Source organism: Euprymna scolopes, chromosome 19 (assembly GCF_053919585.1).
Source record: "Euprymna scolopes isolate OS-2025 chromosome 19, ASM5391958v1, whole genome shotgun sequence".
Lineage (NCBI taxonomy): Eukaryota > Metazoa > Mollusca > Cephalopoda > Sepiida > Sepiolidae > Euprymna > Euprymna scolopes.
This window is the reverse complement of record NC_136500.1, coordinates 78,505,562-78,526,153: the sequence shown is the minus strand read 5'-3', so window position 1 is coordinate 78,526,153 and position 20,592 is coordinate 78,505,562. Positions and strand designations below refer to the sequence as shown.

General features: G+C 34.0%; 1 protein-coding gene across 28 annotated transcripts in view; it reads left to right on the top strand.

The window, feature by feature from the left end:
- Window positions 1-20,592, top strand: part of LOC145239774 (rho GTPase-activating protein 39-like) — a 1,121,368-nt gene that overhangs the window by 909,777 nt on the left and 190,999 nt on the right. For all 28 annotated transcript variants that reach the window (XM_080103220.1, XM_080103221.1, XM_080103223.1 and 25 more), the window contains one exon: window positions 18,274-19,588. In XM_080103220.1, the coding sequence (XP_079959346.1) occupies window positions 18,274-19,588 (1,315 nt within the window). The remainder of the gene's footprint in view (window positions 1-18,273; window positions 19,589-20,592) is intronic.

Genomic DNA, 20,592 nt, shown 5'->3' with positions numbered 1-20,592 from the left:
TACAATATTGTTTCGTCCACAATTAAGAAGTTGGCAGAATTATGTCTTTGATGCATTTTTATTCACTTACTCATCAGATCTTTACGTTTAAAAACATAGAAAAAAAAACATTATTTTGAACAACTTACATGGTTCATACAACCAACAAACTGTCATTTTTTTTTTCTCTCTATGAATCTTTGTCATGGGTAAGTGACTAAAAATGCAGTAAAGACATAATTTTGCTGATTACAAACAACACAGGACAATAAAATTACAAATGAATAATACCAAACATACATTTATTATAAACTGTTTCAAAAATAGTTATGCAAATGAAACTTACAAATAAATGTGCTTCGTTCTTTTCTCTTTATCATACATACTTATTCTATATATACAGTATTTTAAAAAGCTATGGTGTATCACTAGCTTAAATAACAATAAGCTGTTTTGATTGTAATATCAGTGTGATAACAAATTTTGCTTTCATTCATTCAGTTGATGACTTTAGAATCGGCATGTTTTTTTAAACATCAAGGGCGATGATCACCAGATACTAGTTTATTTCATCAGAGATCATACTACTTGAGAAACTGATGCGAATGAAAAAACTGAATTAAAAAAAAATCATACTGGATTGTTTTTGGTATGATTTAGTTGATTTTATTTCCAGGGATTGTTGTACCAAGAAGCACCCAAAATATTATTCCGTACAGAAATTACCGTAGATTATATAAAAGACATCCCCCCCCCAATAAAAGCACATAATTGTGTATACTTACAGACAACAAAACTGCGCAAATAAAGGTGGATAGGTGATTATAAATAGAATGATTTTCATGAGATCAATAAGTGGTGTGAATATCTGAAAAATTAATAATCAGTAAATATTAAATTGTATATGTCCACAAATAAGAAGCTTGCTTAATGAAAAACGTGAAAGATTTCCCACGAGCAATAGCACTCATAAAGGCTAATTATCTGCGTGTGTTTCTGTCTGTCTAGAGAGAAATGAACTAAGAGGGACTTGAGGAAAGTGAGGAGGGAAATAGGGAAGGTAGAGAGATAGAAGTTTTAATAGAAATATGTTACATTTTTGTCCGGGGCAACGCAGGATAGCCATGCTAGTTATATAAGAAATTCTGGATAAATAGTGAACAACGTTCATCACATTTTTTTCCTTCTATTCATTTTAACAGATTTAATTTGTAAAGTAAATTCGCATGATTCAGCATGGTGTAATTCTTTTGATGGACTTGATTCTGTTGTTGGCATTCTTACTGGAGGGACCACGTGGAGTTTACCAACATGCATTAGTGAAACTGATACTATGGAACAGATTGGATTTGAACTTGGTAAACCTAGACCGTCAGTTAGCATCATTTTCAAGTTAACCATTGCGATTTCCAATAAATATATTGCCCACATCAGTCTTCTATAAGCTTGTTCTGCATATAACTTGAACTACATCTAATAGTCATGGCTCAACTATATAGAGCTTGAAGGAGTTTGACGTCAGTCTTGTTGTCATTACGCCCAGGATTATTCTGATCCCAAGTAATAGCATCTATCATGCTCTCATCTATAGATTAATTAGAAACTATTGTATATGGCAAAATCATGCACGCTGACACACTGGTTCCCATCAGATTGTTGCAGTTAAGCAACATTGAGCCTGATAAGTACTAAAATGGGTGACCATCCGGGAATTTCAGTTGCTGTAAGTGCTCTCCACTTAGCTCGGTATTGTTTTCAGTCAGTCTTGGTTCTCTTCTTGCCACTGGACACCAGCAGTGCTGATTTAGGAGTGGTGTGGTTGGAGATTGTGCAACCTTTGCCGCACAATTACATGCGCAGCTAGCCCTACAGGGTTGCCCATTGTCTCTTGAGACTGAACTGAGGCATCGCATTGTTTACCAACTATTGACTTAAAAAAATATATGCCAATGAACCAAATGAACCTTTAAATAACTGAAGACATTAAGAAGTTGAAGTGTTACAAACATTTATCAACGTGACTGAATTTGACTTTTCTTTTTTATTTATTATTTTTTAAACTTGGATTCATTCCAAACAATGCTACATTGTTGCTGAAATGTAAGGGGCTACTGTGAATTAAGGAAATCCTAAGTTAGGAGTTGTGCAGCAAGATGTTTGTTCACATTACATTTAAATTTCTCCTTTTTGAGGAAAGAAGCTATAAGAGTAGGGAAGGCGGATTTGTTGATTGTTGGAGGTAATTACGTTTAGGAACACAAGTGCAGTGAGTTCATCGGAGCCCATTCCATTGAAGTACTTGTAAAACAAGTATGAGGAAGCAGCATTGCGGCAATGGGACAGGGAACTGGAACTTGATAGACAATGTGGAGTTGATTCAAGGCTCTTCTTTCGACCCTGTGAGATTCTCTTTCCCTCTCTCTCACATTATCTTTTTCTTTTTCTCTCACACTTTCTCTCTCTCCCCCCCCTCTCTTTCTGTTCCCCTTCCCCTCTCTCTCTCTCTCTCTCTCAATCTCAATCTCACTCTCTCTCCCTTTCGGTATCCCTCTTTTCCTCTGTCTCTCCCTCTCTCTCCCCTCTGTCTCTCTCTCCCCTCTGTCTCTCTCTCCCCTCTGTCTCTCTCTCCCCTCTGTCTCTCTCTCCCCTCTGTCTCTCTTTCTCCCCTCTGTTTCTCTCTCCCCTCTGTCTCTCTCTCCCCTCTGTCTCTCTCTCCCCTCTGTCTCTCTCTCTCTGCAATCTTAGTCTCTCTCTCTTTCTCTGCAATCTTAGTCTCTCTCTCTCTCTCTCTCTCTTTCTCTGCAATCTTAGTCTCTCTCTCTCTTTCTCTGCAATCTTAGTCTCTCTCTCTCTTTCTCTGCAATCTTAGTCTCTCTCTCTCTTTCTCTCCAATCTTAGTCTCTCTCTCTCTCTTTCTCTCCAATCTTAGTCTCTCTCTCTCTCTTTCTCTGCAATCTTAGTCTCTCTCTCTCTTTCTCTCCAATCTTAGTCTCTCTCTCTCTTTCTCTCCAATCTTAGTCTCTCTCTCTTTCTCTCCAATCTTAGTCTCTCTCTCTTTCTCTCCAATCTTAGTCTCTCTCTCTTTCTCTCCAATCTTAGTCTCTCTCTCTTTCTCTCCAATCTTAGTCTCTCTCTCTTTCTCTCCAATCTTAGTCTCTCTCTCTCTCTCTTTCTCTGCAATCTTAGTCTCTCTCTCTTTCTCTGCAATCTTAGTCTCTCTCTCTTTCTCTGCAATCTTAGTCTCTCTCTCTTTCTCTGCAATCTTAGTCTCTCTCTCTTTCTCTGCAATCTTAGTCTCTCTCTCTTTCTCTCCAATCTTAGTCTCTCTCTTTCTCTCTTCCTCTTTCAATTTGTCTCTTTCTCTCATCCTCTATCAATCTCTCCCTCATTGCCTCCCTCTCTTTCCCCTCGCTGTCTCCTTCTCTTTCCCTCCTCATCTTTTTTTCGTTTTTTCTATCTCTATTCCGATCTCCCCCCCCTCTTTCTCTTTATATATATATATATATATATATATATATATATATATATATAATGTTTATCTCTCCTCCTATCTTTCGCTTAGTTTATATTCCAGCTGTTTATTTTAACAGCTTTAATTGGTTACTATCTTTCTCATTCATTAAAAAAACAATTCCAATAAAAAAGAAAAAAAAATGAAACTTAATTAGAATATTATTTATTTAACTAACCGTAAGTTAAACAGAATCTTAAAAACTATGTTTACTAAATTACGTTATATATTCGACCGACCGACATTTTATTCCCCATAGTGACCCGCAATGTCACCATTGCTTAAACGTGTATTCTCTGTATTGGTTTCATTTCTGGAATACCAATTTTACAGGTAGGGATTAGAATGCTTTATCTTGACATGTTTTATATCTTGATACTCCTCTATGGATGTGTTAAAAAAAAATCAGTTTGGCCTTATTCAACTTTTCACTGCAAGACTAGAAAAAAAAATGAACATTAATATCTCCTAATTCATATATGATGTTGCAACCATTCCTCTCACCACCAACGTCCCACACATTGTTAGAAATCACTTTTAGTAATATGCTTTTAGGATTAATTATAGAAAGAGTGTACATAGGCATCTAATTGGTTTCTTTAATCATGTGACATAAAAAGGATTTGAAGTTAGATCAGTTACAGTTTAAATGTTACTGAACGTGTAATAATAAAGTGTTTTTTCTTTTCTTTTTTTTTTTTTAGAAACAACAAACTTTAAAATAAATCGCAGAAAAATATTTTTATCGTGCAAATATGTGGCTAATTCCAAGAATTCATTTTTAGCATTTATAATTTCAATACAATTTCGAGCATATACATCACTGCAAAACTAACATGCACAGAGTTGAGAAATTTGGACCTCTAGATTAGGCCTGTGCATATGGCATAATCTAGAGGTCCAAATTTCACAACTCTGCACATTAAATTAAGCTGTATTTCGGCAATAATGCATTGAATGTTATTTTCCAAGTGGTCTATTGTGTCTGGTTTATCGGCATAGACACATGACTTTACACATCCCCAAAGAAAATAATCTAATGAGGTTAAATTGCGTGAATGAGGTGGCCAATTTACAGGTCCATTTTGTGAAATTATTTGTGTTTCAAACGTTTCACTCATTAAATTGATTGTATAGTGCACTGTGTGGCATGTGACTTCATCCTGCTGAAACCACATGATGAATTGCCAAACTAAGCTAAATTCAAAATACCGGATAGTTGCTAAATCTGCAATTAAAGAAAATAGTTGTCAATTTAAAGTTCGCTGTCTTTAAAAAAGCAAACATCCTATATGAAGGTCTTGGCAAATAGGGGCGTTTAGATGCTCTGTGGGAATTATAAAGGCGTTTAGATGCCCGTGTTAATGCAGTATAGTCAAAAACAATCCTTGATTAAGAAACCTGAATAATTAATGAGATTTCTACGTATGGAAGACACTTGTCTTTTTCTATCTTTACTAGCACTGGAAATCTATTGACAATAGTTCAGAAAATTAATCTACCAGAAAATTAGATTACTTTTTAAATAAAGCAATATGCTTTTATAACTAATTATCATTGCCTCAGTTGGAGGATTTGTTCCCTTGGCACTGCAGTAAACAGAATCTGGACCATTTTTGAAATGGCCGTTTCCCTGCTGACTATGGTATATTGTTGGTCATGTGCAGTTCTAGGAGGTTACCTCCTCTCAGGCTTTGCCTTTGCTCTTTGCGAAGGGGTTATCTTATTGCTAATCAACTGAGATGCCCCTACTGGAGAATGGCGATAATGTTGCTCGGGCATTGTTTACAAGCCAGTGCACTTCTCCTTAAGGGTGCTGGTTTTTCAATTCTACTTTTCAACCCTTGTGTCACATCTTCATGCTGTAGGAGGGAGATAAATTCCTTTATCGAGTTAAAATAGCACTAGGTTAAATAAGTTGTATTATGAACTTGATAAATTCACGAATATTTTTAAAAAAAATGAGTTCAAAGGGACATTTTGGAGTTTATCTGATGAAATATTTCATAGAATTTGGTCTGTATATTCATATTATTTATTGTGAGCAAATAGATTACATATTATATATTACAGAAAATCAGGACAACATCGGTACCATCAGTTTCAAATATAAACAAAGGTGATCTATTGTTAATCTTGTATGCCAGATTCTCGTCAGCCTCTGTTTATATGAGAATCCGGTATAGGAGACTGACTACAGATCCCCTTTGTTTGGATTTGAAACCGACAATATCTATATTAACCTAATATTCTGTAATACAAATATAAACAAATATTACATTTAAAAAAATTTTTTTTAACATTTTTCTTAATAATTGAGAACTCTACTGAGGGTTTCTCTTCCACTTGCTTTATATATATATATATATATATATATATATATATATATATATATATATATATATATATATATTAGTTCTCAAAGATCAAGTTTTCTCAGTTGGTAATTTATTGCTTTTCAAAAGTTAACCAATACAATATTGTTTCGTTAGATACTAACAAATTTATTGTTTTTGAAAAGCAATAATTTGAATAATGCTTTATATGCTCTGGAATCACAAAAGACATTCATTGAGCTTGGAATTTTCAAAACTTTGTATAAAAAAAAACTTTGTCATTTTCTATTTTTTAATTCATTACAATTGGTATATACAAACTGATTAAGGTTTCAAGTAAATCGCTAACTGTAGATATGGCCCAGAATGTAGTGTAGTCATTTAATTTTTTAAATTTCTATTTGTCTATACATCTTTAAAACTTATACTGAAAAGGAAATAAAAATTTCAGTTTTAAGAGAGACAACTATTTTTATATTGTAAAGTCAATAATGAGATTACTCTAAGTGAAGTTTATAGTCAAAAAGTATTTTCATTTTACCAATTATGCAGGTAGTACTACATTTTTTTATAATAAACTAGTGAAATACATTTATGGTGTCAATAATTTTAAGCAACAATAAACCATGAAAATTGGTTAGTTGGAATTTGACATGTCAGCTTAAATGCTATTTAGGCCCAGCTTTTAAAATCTCTCGATAACTTCATATGGTTGATAGTTAAAAGTTAAAATGAGATTATTAATATAAAAGATACCCAAATAGGTATAATAAATAGTTAAGGTTAATGAAATAAATTATGAGATGAAATGGTTGCCACCTTTTTTTTTCCATGTGTGAACAGGTTTTAACTATTCAGTAGAAGAAAAAGAAGTGTAGGGTCAACCCTGACCTCCACAAGGAAAAAAGATGAACCTCCATAACTAACATCAAAGAGCTATACGACGGTCATTGTGCACTCTTACTGTGTAACAACTATATCCTTCATCTATAGCTCTTTGTTATGAGTTAGAGCACCACTCTGTTGCCATATATGAAGAGCTATTTTAAAATTCACTCAGTACTGTTATTTTTTTATTTTTTATTTTCTCATCCTTCAGCACAAAAGCAAACCTTTCTGTAAATCTCTTCTGACATGCAAGCATCGCAATAATATGATTAACCCTTATTGTTCCAGCTACTAATGAATCAAAGAGATCTCCCCTCCTTTTACCCGCACACATTTTTGTTTGTCATTTCCCATTAAAAACTTTGCCCCAAGCTTAATATTCATAAACCAGCACTAGAGGTGAGAATTTTTTTTTTCTTTTGTAAGGATTAATTCATACTTTATAAGACAGTTCCCTTTTGTGCTTTTTTCTTTAGATTTGATATGCTTTGAAATTTTTTTCTGATGACTGCATATGTAGTTGTGTTTTTTAAGGTCAGTCTTCACTTAAAAAAAAAAAAAAAAAAAAAAAAAAAAACAAGGAGTGGTTCATTACTCAAGACAAAACCAGGTAATCTGACGTTTTAAAAACGCCTTGCCTAATAAATGAAGAGCACAGTTCAGTATATGTTCTGATACTTCATCTTTTCTATTCTTAGTCAATGAAAGAGGAATCCTTCTAAACCGAGACCATTTTTATTTTTGTCCCAATCCAGAGTGTCCTTTAAAAATTCGAGCTTGTGTCTAGCTCTGCTCTCGTAAAGAGGCAAGTAAATAAAGACAGGTGTACTTGGGTTCAAATTACATCTATTAACATTAGGCTTTTGTAAAACTATTAAGTTCCAAAGCATAGTACTTGGTCTGTCATGCTTAAGATTAAAATAACATTTTGATTGGTCTATGAAGCTTAAAATTGGAATAGGATTTTTGTTGGTCTGTCGGGCTTAAAATTAAAATAGTATTTTCAGCGATCTGTCAGGCTTAAAACCGCATTTTCTTTTGAAATGCATATTAATAGACAGGTATGTGTTGTTACTTTGTGTGTGTGCGCACGCGCATAAGTTAGTGAAAAATGTCTGTGCCAAATTTATTTTTCTTAGATTTCTATATAAAAAAGAGAAGCTATCTTTCCTGATATGCAATAAAAATTGTTGGAACAAGTTGTCGGAACATGTCAATGAAATAATTTTCAATATGATATAGATCAATTTTGTGATCATGGTATACAGAATTATATGGGTGGTATAATATATTGGGACATAGTTAAAGTCAGGAATACATACGGCGTTCGCGTCATGCTCTTCTTCACTGTGTTTGTACACATTTGAACTGAATGTCATCTGTGATGAGAAAGCGGATGAAGCTTCATCCCTATTTCTAGAGTGACGTCAGTGAAAAGTTTTAACAAACAGATAATTTGTGTATGATTATTATTACAGGCAATATTGGGAGTTTTTAGATTTTCTTAATATGTCTGAAATGGAAGTTATATCAATGTGTTAAAGTAAGGAGACGTAAAACACACACACACACACACACACACACGCATACAATTATTAAAATTGGATTGTTTTTTTTGTTTTTTTTTTCATCTTTTAATCATGGAATTATACATAAATAAACAAACAATTGTCATAGTTGTACCAGAAAGTTATTTATTTTTGATAAAAAGGGGAAAAATGTTTTATTCTAATGTATTGACTGGCTCAGCCAAAATATGAACAGACAAACCTTCAAATCAACGAAATGAGGATGGAGCTGCTTCTTCTTCTTCTTTCTTTCTTTCTTTCTTTTTTCTTCTTCCTCTTCTTATTATTATTCATTTTACTCCCTTTTCCTTCTTCTCTGCCTTAATTTCCTTCTTTCCCTCTCACATTATCTTCCTTCCTTTTTCCTTTCCTATCATTACCTCTTCTTTTTTTCATCTCTTGTCCTTTTTCTCGTCTTTCTTCTTCCTCGTTTTTCTTTTCTTTTATCATCCATCTTCTCTCCTCTTCCCTTTCCTTTTTCTTTCCTTTTCTCCCCCTCCTTTTCTTCTCATACTTCCCCTTCTCCTTCTTCCTCTTGTTACACTAAATATTTACTTGACTGAAATGAAGGTCAAAAAACAAGATGTTTTTCATTTGTCTCCAACCACAAAATTTTCAACTTTTCCTTGCTCAGCTTATATTTACAACATCCTTTCCTAACTGTAAATAATATGGAGAAAAAACAAATATATTTTTAAAGAATAACTTTCTTTCGTTGGACGTTTTTGCTCTACAAGAAGGAACAAGATTATATTAAATCGTCTTTATATGTATGTATGTATGTATGTATGTATATATATATATATATATATATATATATATATATATATATATATATATGACTTGCTGCTGACTATAAACTAGATAGTTGTATGTTCAATCCCTGATTAGAGATAGGTGCTAGTCCACCCACACTGATGAGCTGTAATACAGCAAAACAGTCTGTATGTGGAGGACATACAGTGATGATCATATTTATTGGCACGGTAAAATAAAAGTTAAATTTTGTCTAATAAATTCTAAAAAAGGGATTAAATTAAAGAAAATAACAAAGTATATTATGTATTTTTAACTGGCCTTTCCGATGCAGCAATCGGATTTTAGAAAAAATAAATAACAAAGGAACAACAAACATAATTGCAAAAAACCCTTGTTCAAAATTATTGGCACGATTTATTTAATAATCAATTGTATAGCCTTTGGCCTTGATTACCTTCCTCAGTCGCTTTTCATAGTTTACAACCAAGTTGTTGCACTCTTCAGTAGTAATTTTAGCCCACTCTTCCTGACAATAATCCTCCAATTGAATAAGATTCTTAGGCTTCCTTTGCATTACCCTCAATTTTAATGTTCTCCATAAATTTTCAATTGGATTAAGGTCTGGGCTTTGTGATGGCCACTCCAAAACATTAATATGATTGTCCTCAAGCCATTTCTTAGTCAGTTTAGCCGAATGCTTTGGGTCATTATCTTGCATGAACCACCAATGACGACCAAGTGAGAGCTCTTTAGCAGAGTCTTTCAGGTTTTCATCCAATATTTTAACATAATCTTCCTTTTTTATGCTACCTGTGACCTTAACAAGTCGCCCTGGTCCAGAGGCAGCAAAGGATCACCAAAACATCAAACTGCCTCCACCGTGCTTCACTGTGGGTATGGTGTTCTTAGGTAGGAAAGCTTCGCCAGATTTTCTGTAAATATAAGACACTTTATTATGGCCAAATAACTCTATTTTCGTTTCGTCAGTCCATAGAACACGTTTCCAGAATGCAACATCTTTATCAATATGACGTTTTGCAAAGGCTAGCCTTGCTTTCAGGTGCATAGGCTTCAATAAGGGAGTCTTTCTCGGACGACATGCTTTTAAACCAGCTCTCTTCAAAACTCTACCAACTGTATGTCGAGATACATTCACTCCAGAGGTGCTCTGTTCATCAACAATCTCCCCAACAGAGATCCTTGGGTTTTGTTTTACTTGTCGAACAATTTTCCGTTCATCTCTTGGGGAAAGAATCCTTTTTCTCCCTCTACCCTCTAAACTCATAACGTGGCCTTGCGATTTGAACTTGTTTATTATGGCTCTAACAGTGGATTTGGGAAGGTTTAGCTTCTTTGAAATCTTATCATAGCCCTCCCCATTGGTATGGCATGCTACAACAAGCTTCCTGACGTCTTCGATGTGTTCCTTAGTTTTAACCATGGCGATTGAAAATTATAATTTAGTCACTTATAATAATTTAAATAAATCGCTATCTAAAAATTATCTGAAAAAAATTATTCACTGAATTAGCGTTAAACAAGCATAATATGGCTATAAAAAAGTTCAGAAAGCACGTAAACCGGAAATTGATTGATATTATACTGATACTAAAAGAAAAACAAAGCCGTGCCAATAATTTTGAACAAGGGTTTTTTGCAATTATGTTTGTTGTTCCTTTGTTATTTATTTTTTCTAAAATCCGATTGCTGCATCGGAAAGGCCAGTTAAAAATACATAATATACTTTGTTATTTTCTTTAATTTAATCCCTTTTTTAGAATTTATTAGAAAAAATTTAACTTTTATTTTACCGTGCCAATAAATATGATCATCACTGTATATGTCCTCCACATACAGACTGTTTTGCTGTATGTGGGGGGACATACACACACATATATATATATATATATATATATATATATATATATATATATATATATATGTGTGTATGTATGTATGTGTCCCCACATACAGACTGTTTCGCTGTATTACAGCTCATCAGTGTAGGTGGACTAGCATCTACCTCTAACCAGGGATTGAACATACAACAATCTAGTTTATAGTCAGCAGCAGCAGATCAGCTGTTTGGTTTGATGGACTTCCCCTATTCAACAAAACATGTATAAGATGTGCCACATTAACGTATGAATAAACTACTATGATTGTGAAATAAATACATTTTCTGGTTTAGAATGATAACTATCGAATATATATATATATATATATATATATATATAATCTTCAGCTGTTTCATGTTTCTTTGTCACTAAAGTTTGGACAGTATTTAGGACCCTTTCCACTCAATACAATATGATTGTTTATCACTTTTATGGTCAGTGCAAGGTTGACTACATGGAGCGTACCATCCAAAGCTTGAAGGTTAGAATTTCCTAACATATTTCGCCTTTGATAAGCAGGCACAGAAAATAGTCAACATCCGGGCGTTCACAAGTCCATAAATCGAAACATTGAGAACATTTATTGTGATGCAAAAATCTGCATTGAAGGATACTAGGATAAAGCATTCTCTATTTTGTACGGAGAATGTTCGAAGATGCATTTAAAAATTCTTGTAATGGTTGCTATCAATTCATGACAACCGTTCCTGTGCTAATAAAAAGCATACACCCACAACTTGGAGCGTATGAGAATATAATTAAATATAAGTAATTAATTATTTATAATTATATATAATGTGTGTCCAAAGAGTAAACAGAACTAGTTATGTTTTTCCAACTTATATACATATATATATATGCATGCATGTATTAGTAATTAGGTTTTACATGCCACACATTTTTATTTCATCCTGCAGCTGTGCATATATTTTCTCCAAGGTAAAAACACACTTGGGGAGGGGGATTATCTATAGATTTTAATTTTACTTTTAGTTTAAAATCAATAAATATTTATTATTTTATTATAACTACTAGCAGTGGAAGATTGGGTTTTAAACAAAATCAAATAAACAAAGATAATTAAAGGAATAGTCACAAATTTTTCCGATTCTGATTCCCGATTCCACTTAATCGTCCCACCACTAATATATGCAAGAAGAAAATGATGAAAATAAAAATTGAAAAAAATGAAAAAAATTACAATATTGATCTATGAAAAATTTAAACAAGGAAATCCAATAAAGAAAATCCTTAATGCATGAATTTTCTAAGATAGGAGCTTTTTATCAAAGGATGAACATTAGTAACAAAAACAAAACATAAATACATCACTGGTTGGCATAAATTTTAAAATACATTAAATATATATATATATATATATATATATATATATATATATATATATATATATATATATATATATATATGAAACTTTTTATGAACTAAAAAGATATTTTCAATAGAATAACAGATTAAAAAATCAGTTAAGTAATCAATTAATGAAATAGTTAGTAATCCGTGAAGCCAAATGGAAGAATCTGGAATGCAAGTGTGAATAGATTATAGTGTAGTTAAGAAAAATTTAATATTTGAAAAAAAAAAAAAAAAAAAAAAAAAATCAAACGACTTTTATGGATGCATATAATTTGTTAAACACTATTTCACTGTATCACAGTTCTTCAGAGAAGCACTTAATTTTTCATTTGATTTCTTTTCATTCTCATATTAAAATTTAACCTTAATCCTAAAACTGCATGAGAAAGAATAAAGTTTTATTGATTATATTCGTGCCATTTTTTATATAAAGAACTATACAGAACTGGGTGCCCGGCATTGCCTGAGTGTTTGGAGGTGTGTGTTGAGCAAAAAAGATCTGTACTCTTAGTATTCTCCATACTGAACCTTCAACCTCCAGAAGACTGTCTTGTAGATTTTACTAGCCTAAGACGTAGTAGGCAGGCAGGCTCAAACCCGTACTGTGAAGGAGGAAAAGAACATGAAAAAACCCCTGACATCTTTGCTGTTGTGCCCATCGCCAAACAGGAAGTGACGACTGTTTAAATTAAGGCTAGTCAATTGAAAAGAGGGGATGACTTTCAAAAATATTGGCGAAAAAAGCGACCCCTCCTTGAAGAAAAGTGCCCAGTTGAAGGTGAAGGAATTAATATTTTTATCCAATTTATCATTCGAAGGGTCAAACTTCAAAACGATACCGATCTGGTGAAAATCCGTTGCCTCTGTCGAAAGTTTTAGGCAAACATACATACATACATACATACATACATACATACATACATACATTTAAACAGACAGGTGAGATTTATATTATAGATGGTTCTGTTTGTCTATTTAAAACCCAGAAAACAAAAAATATATTTACAAACCTTACATATGCTGATTCAGTATGTCATCAAGAAGGTTATGGTAAACATTCTACTGCAATATTCATTAATTAGAGGTCTCCATGTATCAGGCATGGGTGGAAGTCCAAAACTATTTTTCATTCAAGAAATCAAGTGAACTAACTACTTTAAAAATTACCTATACTGAACTAATTATTTTATTTGTAATTTGAAAATTGAAAATTATAGAAATTGAAAAAAGAAATCGGAATAAAAATGACATTATAAAAGAACTAGGCTGGAAGAAAGAGTGCACAGGAATTGTTATTCCCGGGCAACGTTGGAGGTGCCTGCTAATCTATTATATTAATCTCGCCTGTCTGTTTGAATGTATGTATGTATGTATGTATGTATGCCTAAAACTTTCGACAGAGGCGACGGATTTTCACGATATTAATATCATTTTGAAGCTCAACTCTTCGGTTAACAAATATCGAAAAATTAACTAAAAACATTAATTCCTTCACCCTCAACTGGACAGTTTTCTACAAGGAGAGGTTGATTTTTTTCTCTGAGTCATTCAAACCTCGCGTCAATGACATCACATAAAATACATTATTTCGGCTGCCTGTGACATCACAATCGCGGTGGCCGCATCGATAAGAACGTTTGCTTTTGTTTTTTTTACCCCCTTTTCGTCTTTACATTACGGGTTCGAGCCTACTTACTACTCCTAATTTTTTTTTTTTTTTTTTTTTTTGCTCAACCAACACCATTACACACACCTCCATTTTCTTTTCCGCCTTCACGTCACGGGTTCGAGCCTGTCTGCCTACTATAACTTTTTTTTTTTTTTTCCCCAACACACACATACAAATACCCAGGCTAGTCATAAATAAAGAAAACGAAAACAAATTATGGAAGTTTATATCTTAATCAGTACTCTCATAATTTTCCTCATCTTTCACCTGATAATCATTTCAATCTCATAAACACTTATATTCTTGTGCATTTTGGCCTTGATAAGAGGTGACTCAATAGTAAAAAAAAAGTAATGAAAACAAAATGGATGAAAGTTTATATCTTAATTAGTTTATCACGCATATGCATATTGATTTGGCAAGAATGTGTCACTTACAATCCACAACTGTTGAGAAATGTGCTAATTTTGTTATCCGTCAAGCGTTTTCTTTGATATTAGAAAGGATAATGACTCAATTATTTGAAAGAGATTCTAACCTGCAAATGGCGTTAAATTAATAAAGCAAAAACTAAAATATAATTTTTTAAAATTCTGCTCCAATACGGTCATGGGGCGTGGGTGCTACTGTTGAGTCAGATTTTCAGAAGCTGACTCTAAGGGTTCCATGCAGTTTTAAGTAACCTTTCGTACAAAAAATTATTTTATTTATTTATTTTTTTCCAAATATAACTTAAAAAAATATAACAAAAAAAGAAAGAAAAAACAAAACCACTTATTATCTAGCTGCTATAAATATAGCTCGAAGTATTTGTCCAAGCTGTATAACTTGCGTTACATATCTGATGTAAAGCTATTGTAATCTCTGACTAATAATTTTTATTTAAATTGCTTCTCTTGAAAGTTAATAACATATTTTAAGAAAGGTTTCGGTAATTTATCTCTTTTTTTATTAAATCATTTTAATTACGGTTGATATTAACAAAACTATTGCATACATATATAGGAAAATAGGTCAATTAAATCATAAATTACAAATTTATAACTATAATAAATTATAATGACAAAAATCACTAGATGCTTAAGAGGGTCCCATCTACCCTTGAGAGAAAGATATACCGCGCCAGTTTCTGAACTTGGTATTTTACATACATACAGTGCCTCGCCTTCCTAAATGGTCACCCATCTGGTACTGGCCAGGCACAGCGTTGCTTAACTTTGGTGATCTGGCGAGAACCGGTGTGTCAATATGATTGTGCCGTATATATACAGCACAAAGCCTCTTACATTAAATATCCATTGTATCATTCTTATATCATTGCTCTCCATGCAAGGTATATCCTCAACTCTCACTGGCCAGGTTTCCCTTCATCATCACACTGCATGCACATGCCTGATAGATTCTTCCCTTGGTCAACAGTGGTAATGCTCTGCTAGTTAGCAATGAAAGAAATTTCATCAACTTCCTCTATCCAGTCCTGATACTTGCAACCACACTAACACCTTATCCTCCCTCTGCTCCAATTGTAAAGGTAACAAAACTTCTCAATGGCTTTGCCATCCATCTCCATTATCTTACTCTTTTTACACACAAACTTATCCTTTTTCAACCTAATTTCACTCTTTGTATGTAGATCTTATTTCCCCATCTTCAGGCTCTCTTCAGTGTCACTGATATGATCCCAAAAAATTCTGAGGGTGTTTTCTAGTAATTTGGTCTGCGGAAAAGTGGCAAGCATGCATTCCCACAGCCTTTAGGGTTCATCTCTAATGCTAAGTAGCTATACTTTTACTTCTATTCTTTTTATTATTATCATTAATGTGCAGGCATCATCCACACTGCTGGGCCTTTGGCCAGGCAGCTGGCCAGCTACATGCAGAGAAGATATCATCTCATACCTCCAATGAAGATCAACTGCAGAGAGCTTCTACACTATGTGATCTGTCTGCAGTAAGCCAACTTAAATCAGGCTTTCCCCTGCTTACCAGGGACTAGTAAATCTCAAGTTATCTTAATAACACCACTTGAACATCTCGTGCTCATATCAACAAAGCTTTTTTTTTTCTATTAATGATATCTGCTGTGGCCTTGCAGGTTAGTAACAATGAAGACAAACACGTTTGTATCATCAATTAAAAACTACTATCGATAATTTCCCCCACTCTTTATCTGTGCCCAAACCTAAACGTAGATTCCATAAACAAAGCTTCTTTCTTAGAGCTGCACGTCTATGGAACTCTGTTCCGTTTTCCTGCTTTCCAATTGACTACAATATGGTTGTCTTCAAGTCCAATCTGAACAAATTCTTGATGAGCCATCCCCTTTAAGTAATCCAATTTACCAAATTTCCACTACTAATGATGACTGCGGCATCTTTCCCTTGACCACTGTACCCTCATTAAACCTTATTCACGAGTAGCCTCCGGGCCTTGATAAGTGGTGACCCCTTTGTAAAAATAAAAAAAAATTTTTTTAAATGTAACAAAAGTATGTTATAGAAGTATACAGTATGATTACCTGCTACAAATCTCTGCTATAACATTTAGATGTAACTAGATTCATTGTTGCTGGGTAAGTCCATTATTCCTGAAATGGGTAGATCAACTTACTCCATAACAGAATCGGTGTCAATAAGACTAAGCTGTTCCATAAGATCCTGTGACCATATGGTTGCCACATCTTCTGACTTTTCATTGTCCTGCCATTGTGTTACAATCGTCACAGGCAAATTTCACCTGCATAGAGAATTGCACTGTAAGCATAAGAATTATAAGCAATGTCACAAGTCTTGTTCGTGAGGTGAGTAATGGCTGCAGTTCACAGAACTTCTAGGCAGTTTTCACTTGTGTTTTGGCGACCAGTTCACAGTTTACACAAGCTGAGAGATTATTTTCTAGATAAACCCTATCAAATTCACCCACCTTTTGGCAGGTTTATTTTGTATTCTCCTCACTAAACTAATCTGATGTGTGGATTGGATTTTTAGCTGATGATCAAACCATTATTATTAAAGTCTAAAGGTTATACTGTTCATAAGTAACGTATTTAGCTTCTTATATCAAATATCGTTAAGTTTCAAATCAAATTCATATTCATTCAACTTGATAGAAACACGATTAAATATTAAAGACTAGAATTAGTTATAGAGTTAATCATGTGTAGGCATGCATAAACATTTTCATAGATTCTCTTTGATGCAACCGAATCCAAATGAATAACACCAAACATTAATCTATTACAAACTTTAAAAAAAATTGTTATGTAAATTGTTTTTTTTTTTTGTTTTTGCTGATGATCCAACTGTTATATAAACGCAACACTATCCATATGTCACGTATTTAGCTCGTTATATGAAATATCATTAAAAATTTGAAAAGTCTTGTATGGTTTACCATATATGAAAGGAAAAGGGACACCATCTACCCTTATGGGACAAAGTAAAAATTATAGATAAAAGAGTTAAATGACTCAAAGAAGCAGCACATACGTTGGGTGACGATAAGTTATTAAGTAGACCTAGTATAGAATTTAGCTCCATATGGGAACCGTTAATTATAAATAATAGATAATATGTATAGTAATATTAAATATATATATATATATATATATATATATTATTTCCACAGTCAAACAGCATTGCAGCTCACATCATGTCACATTCTGAATAAATAAATATATATATATATATATATATATATATATATATATATATATATATATATATATATAAGACTCCTAAAATTCATACTACAATCGTCTATAAGGACCCATGGTGCAATGATTAGAACACTTGAAAATATTCTGTTGTAAAAATGACTTTCTTCTGAAGGTTTAAGGTTCCATCCTTAATTTAAGTGACCTAAAATATAATGATAAATTACTTAGAACCTCTATCCAGTCATGGCACTGAATTAAATAGAAGGTTCTATTCGAAATTCTTTGCAAATTCCCTGAGTTCAACAGAAAGATTCCCGAGTTTGACAAGATACACCTGAAGAAGGTCAGAGGTTAGATTGACCAAAACGTTGTGAACAATGCCAGTAAAGATGAGAATAGTAGTCCGAAAAATCCAAATACGAATAACCAATCCTCATCTCAAAAATTCAGAAATGTATGATTAAAAAAAAAAATATTCATATCAATTTGATTTCATGGAAACGTTTTTGATATAAACAACCAACATCATGTATATGTATGTATGTATGTATGTATAAACGTTTTCATAGAACATAATAATATTTTCTTTAATGTAACTGAAATTGATGGATTCTTATTTTTTTGTGTTTTGTAGCGGTTTGATCGGCAAGACTCATTGTCATCCCACAGCAGTTCCAGCCATGAGTACCATGTCAACGGGGAACAGCGACTCCGACGGAGGGGAAGCCAACCCACACAATCAACCCAGCAGATGGATAGGTCACAGGAAGTTGGTCTTCAAGGAAGACTGGTTCGTCGGGATTCTTTCGAGAGGTCTGCATCTCAGCGGCTACGGGACTCTCCCCGCATCCAGAGAGCACATATTTCCCAAAAAAGCGTGGATAGCTGTGGGACGCAGACCCCAACCCAAACAAGGCATGGTAGTTATCGCTGGCACGAGAGCCCTAGCAAGATAGACAACCACACTTATCATGGACGCCAAGGGAGCTATGGAGAACAGGGAGTAAATTACCGGTCTGATACTTATAGCGCCAGCCCTCTTCAAACAAAGTCCGAAATTTATGGATCGGAGACCATCATTGGTCCCGATCGTAGTATATACGGAGGGGATTATTCAACTGGCAAAGAGGAGTTTATTGCATTCAGCCAAGACATAGTTAATCAACAAGGGGATATAAGTCCCATTCCACACAAGCCCAAACCAAGGTCTTTCCCACGTACAAACCCAGCTTATGTTGGGGTCCCCCGAAGAGATGGACAAACTTCATACAAAAAAATTAACGTTGACCAAACTACCCCAGCGTACGATGTCCCTTATCAACCTGAACCCATAGTCATGACTCTCCAGGGCTCTCAGACCAGTAACACCTACGGTGACCCATATAGCTATTGTCGGCATGACCGCTCGGACAGTGATACCTCGCATTCCTCACACCGAGGCGGCTACCTCCACGAGCGCACAGACAGCCAGGCATCGCACTCGTCGAGGAACCGCGACTTATCGGATAGCCAGTCCTCTCAGGGGTCACTGCGCAACATGTCTGATACACACTCATCCCAGGGGTCTTTGCGCAATATGCAGGACAGTGCAGTGTCGGTGCAGGACAGCATTTCCTCGAAGGGTTCGTTGCAAAGTACCGAACAAGATTATGCGTGCATTCATGAACGGTCAAGCAGCCAGCTGTCCCACCGATCACTGATCCAATCTGAGCCAGAGTACGCAAACCTTCCATTCAGTCCTCACAAGTCTGAGTCACTTATTACTTCGTCGTACGACCAGAACAACTTTAAGAATATTTTAAAATCGAAAAAGGGCAGCACTGGCGATTACAATGAGGCATGTTTGGACAATCGCACAGGCAGTATACTACAGGATTATACTTACCAACAGTGCTTACCTGGTAGCCATCGATCTCTCATTACACATAATTCAAGCTACCACTCTGAAAGTAAGTGAAGAATTTTTTTATTTCATTTTATTTTTATTCCTTTCTTTTAACTTTAATCATAACTTGGTATTTTATTAATTAGTAACATTGTTTATTTTTATATTTTTGTTTTTTTTATGTATAATTCAGTTGATTTTTCATTGTAATTTATGACTGGGTTTTCTTTTTCTTCTTGATGTTTTTGTTTGTTTCCTTTTCATTGGTTATTTATGTCAAGGATCTTAGCCCCGATTGGCTGATATAAGAATACCGGACAATCACAGTTTATGCATCATTGGTATTCTTTTCATCAGTTAAATGTGTTTATTTGATACCCCAGTTGTGATTATTTTTATTATTATTATTTTATCTCTTTAATTAGATACTAGCAGGGCTATCTGGTGTTGCCCAGGGCAAAGGTGTAATATACTTCTATTAAAACTTTATTTCTCTCTATTTTTCTCTCCTTCCTTTTCCCACTTTTTCCTCTGCCCATACCTCTCTTTGGACATATACACAGACAACTCTTCTTAAAATAGATTTATTGGGAAATAAATCAGCATACGGGACACAACTCCTTGATAAGAACGTTAGTTACTTCCCTTTAGTACATAAAATAGTTGAAAAGACCCCTACACACACACACACACACACACACACACTGATGAAAGCTGGCCCAGTTGACCGTCAAAGAATGAATAATTTTTTTTCTAAATTTTAGGCTATTCTCTCAAGACAACACTGATCATGAATATATCAACTTTGTGGCTGTTTGTTTTGTGGTGTTGGACTTTTAGCTGGACATAAATACATATACATGCATACATACAAACAGACAACTGCTCTTTATATAATAGATTATACCTTATCATTCTTTGTAATTCATTTTTTAAACAACAATCACCATTTTATATATAAGGGTTAGAATGTACACTAATGGATCGGTACACCAAAGTGTCACCAAAGTCTCAGTCAGATTATACCAACTACTAAAAAAATTGTACTTGATGCCCCTTGCTCAGCAT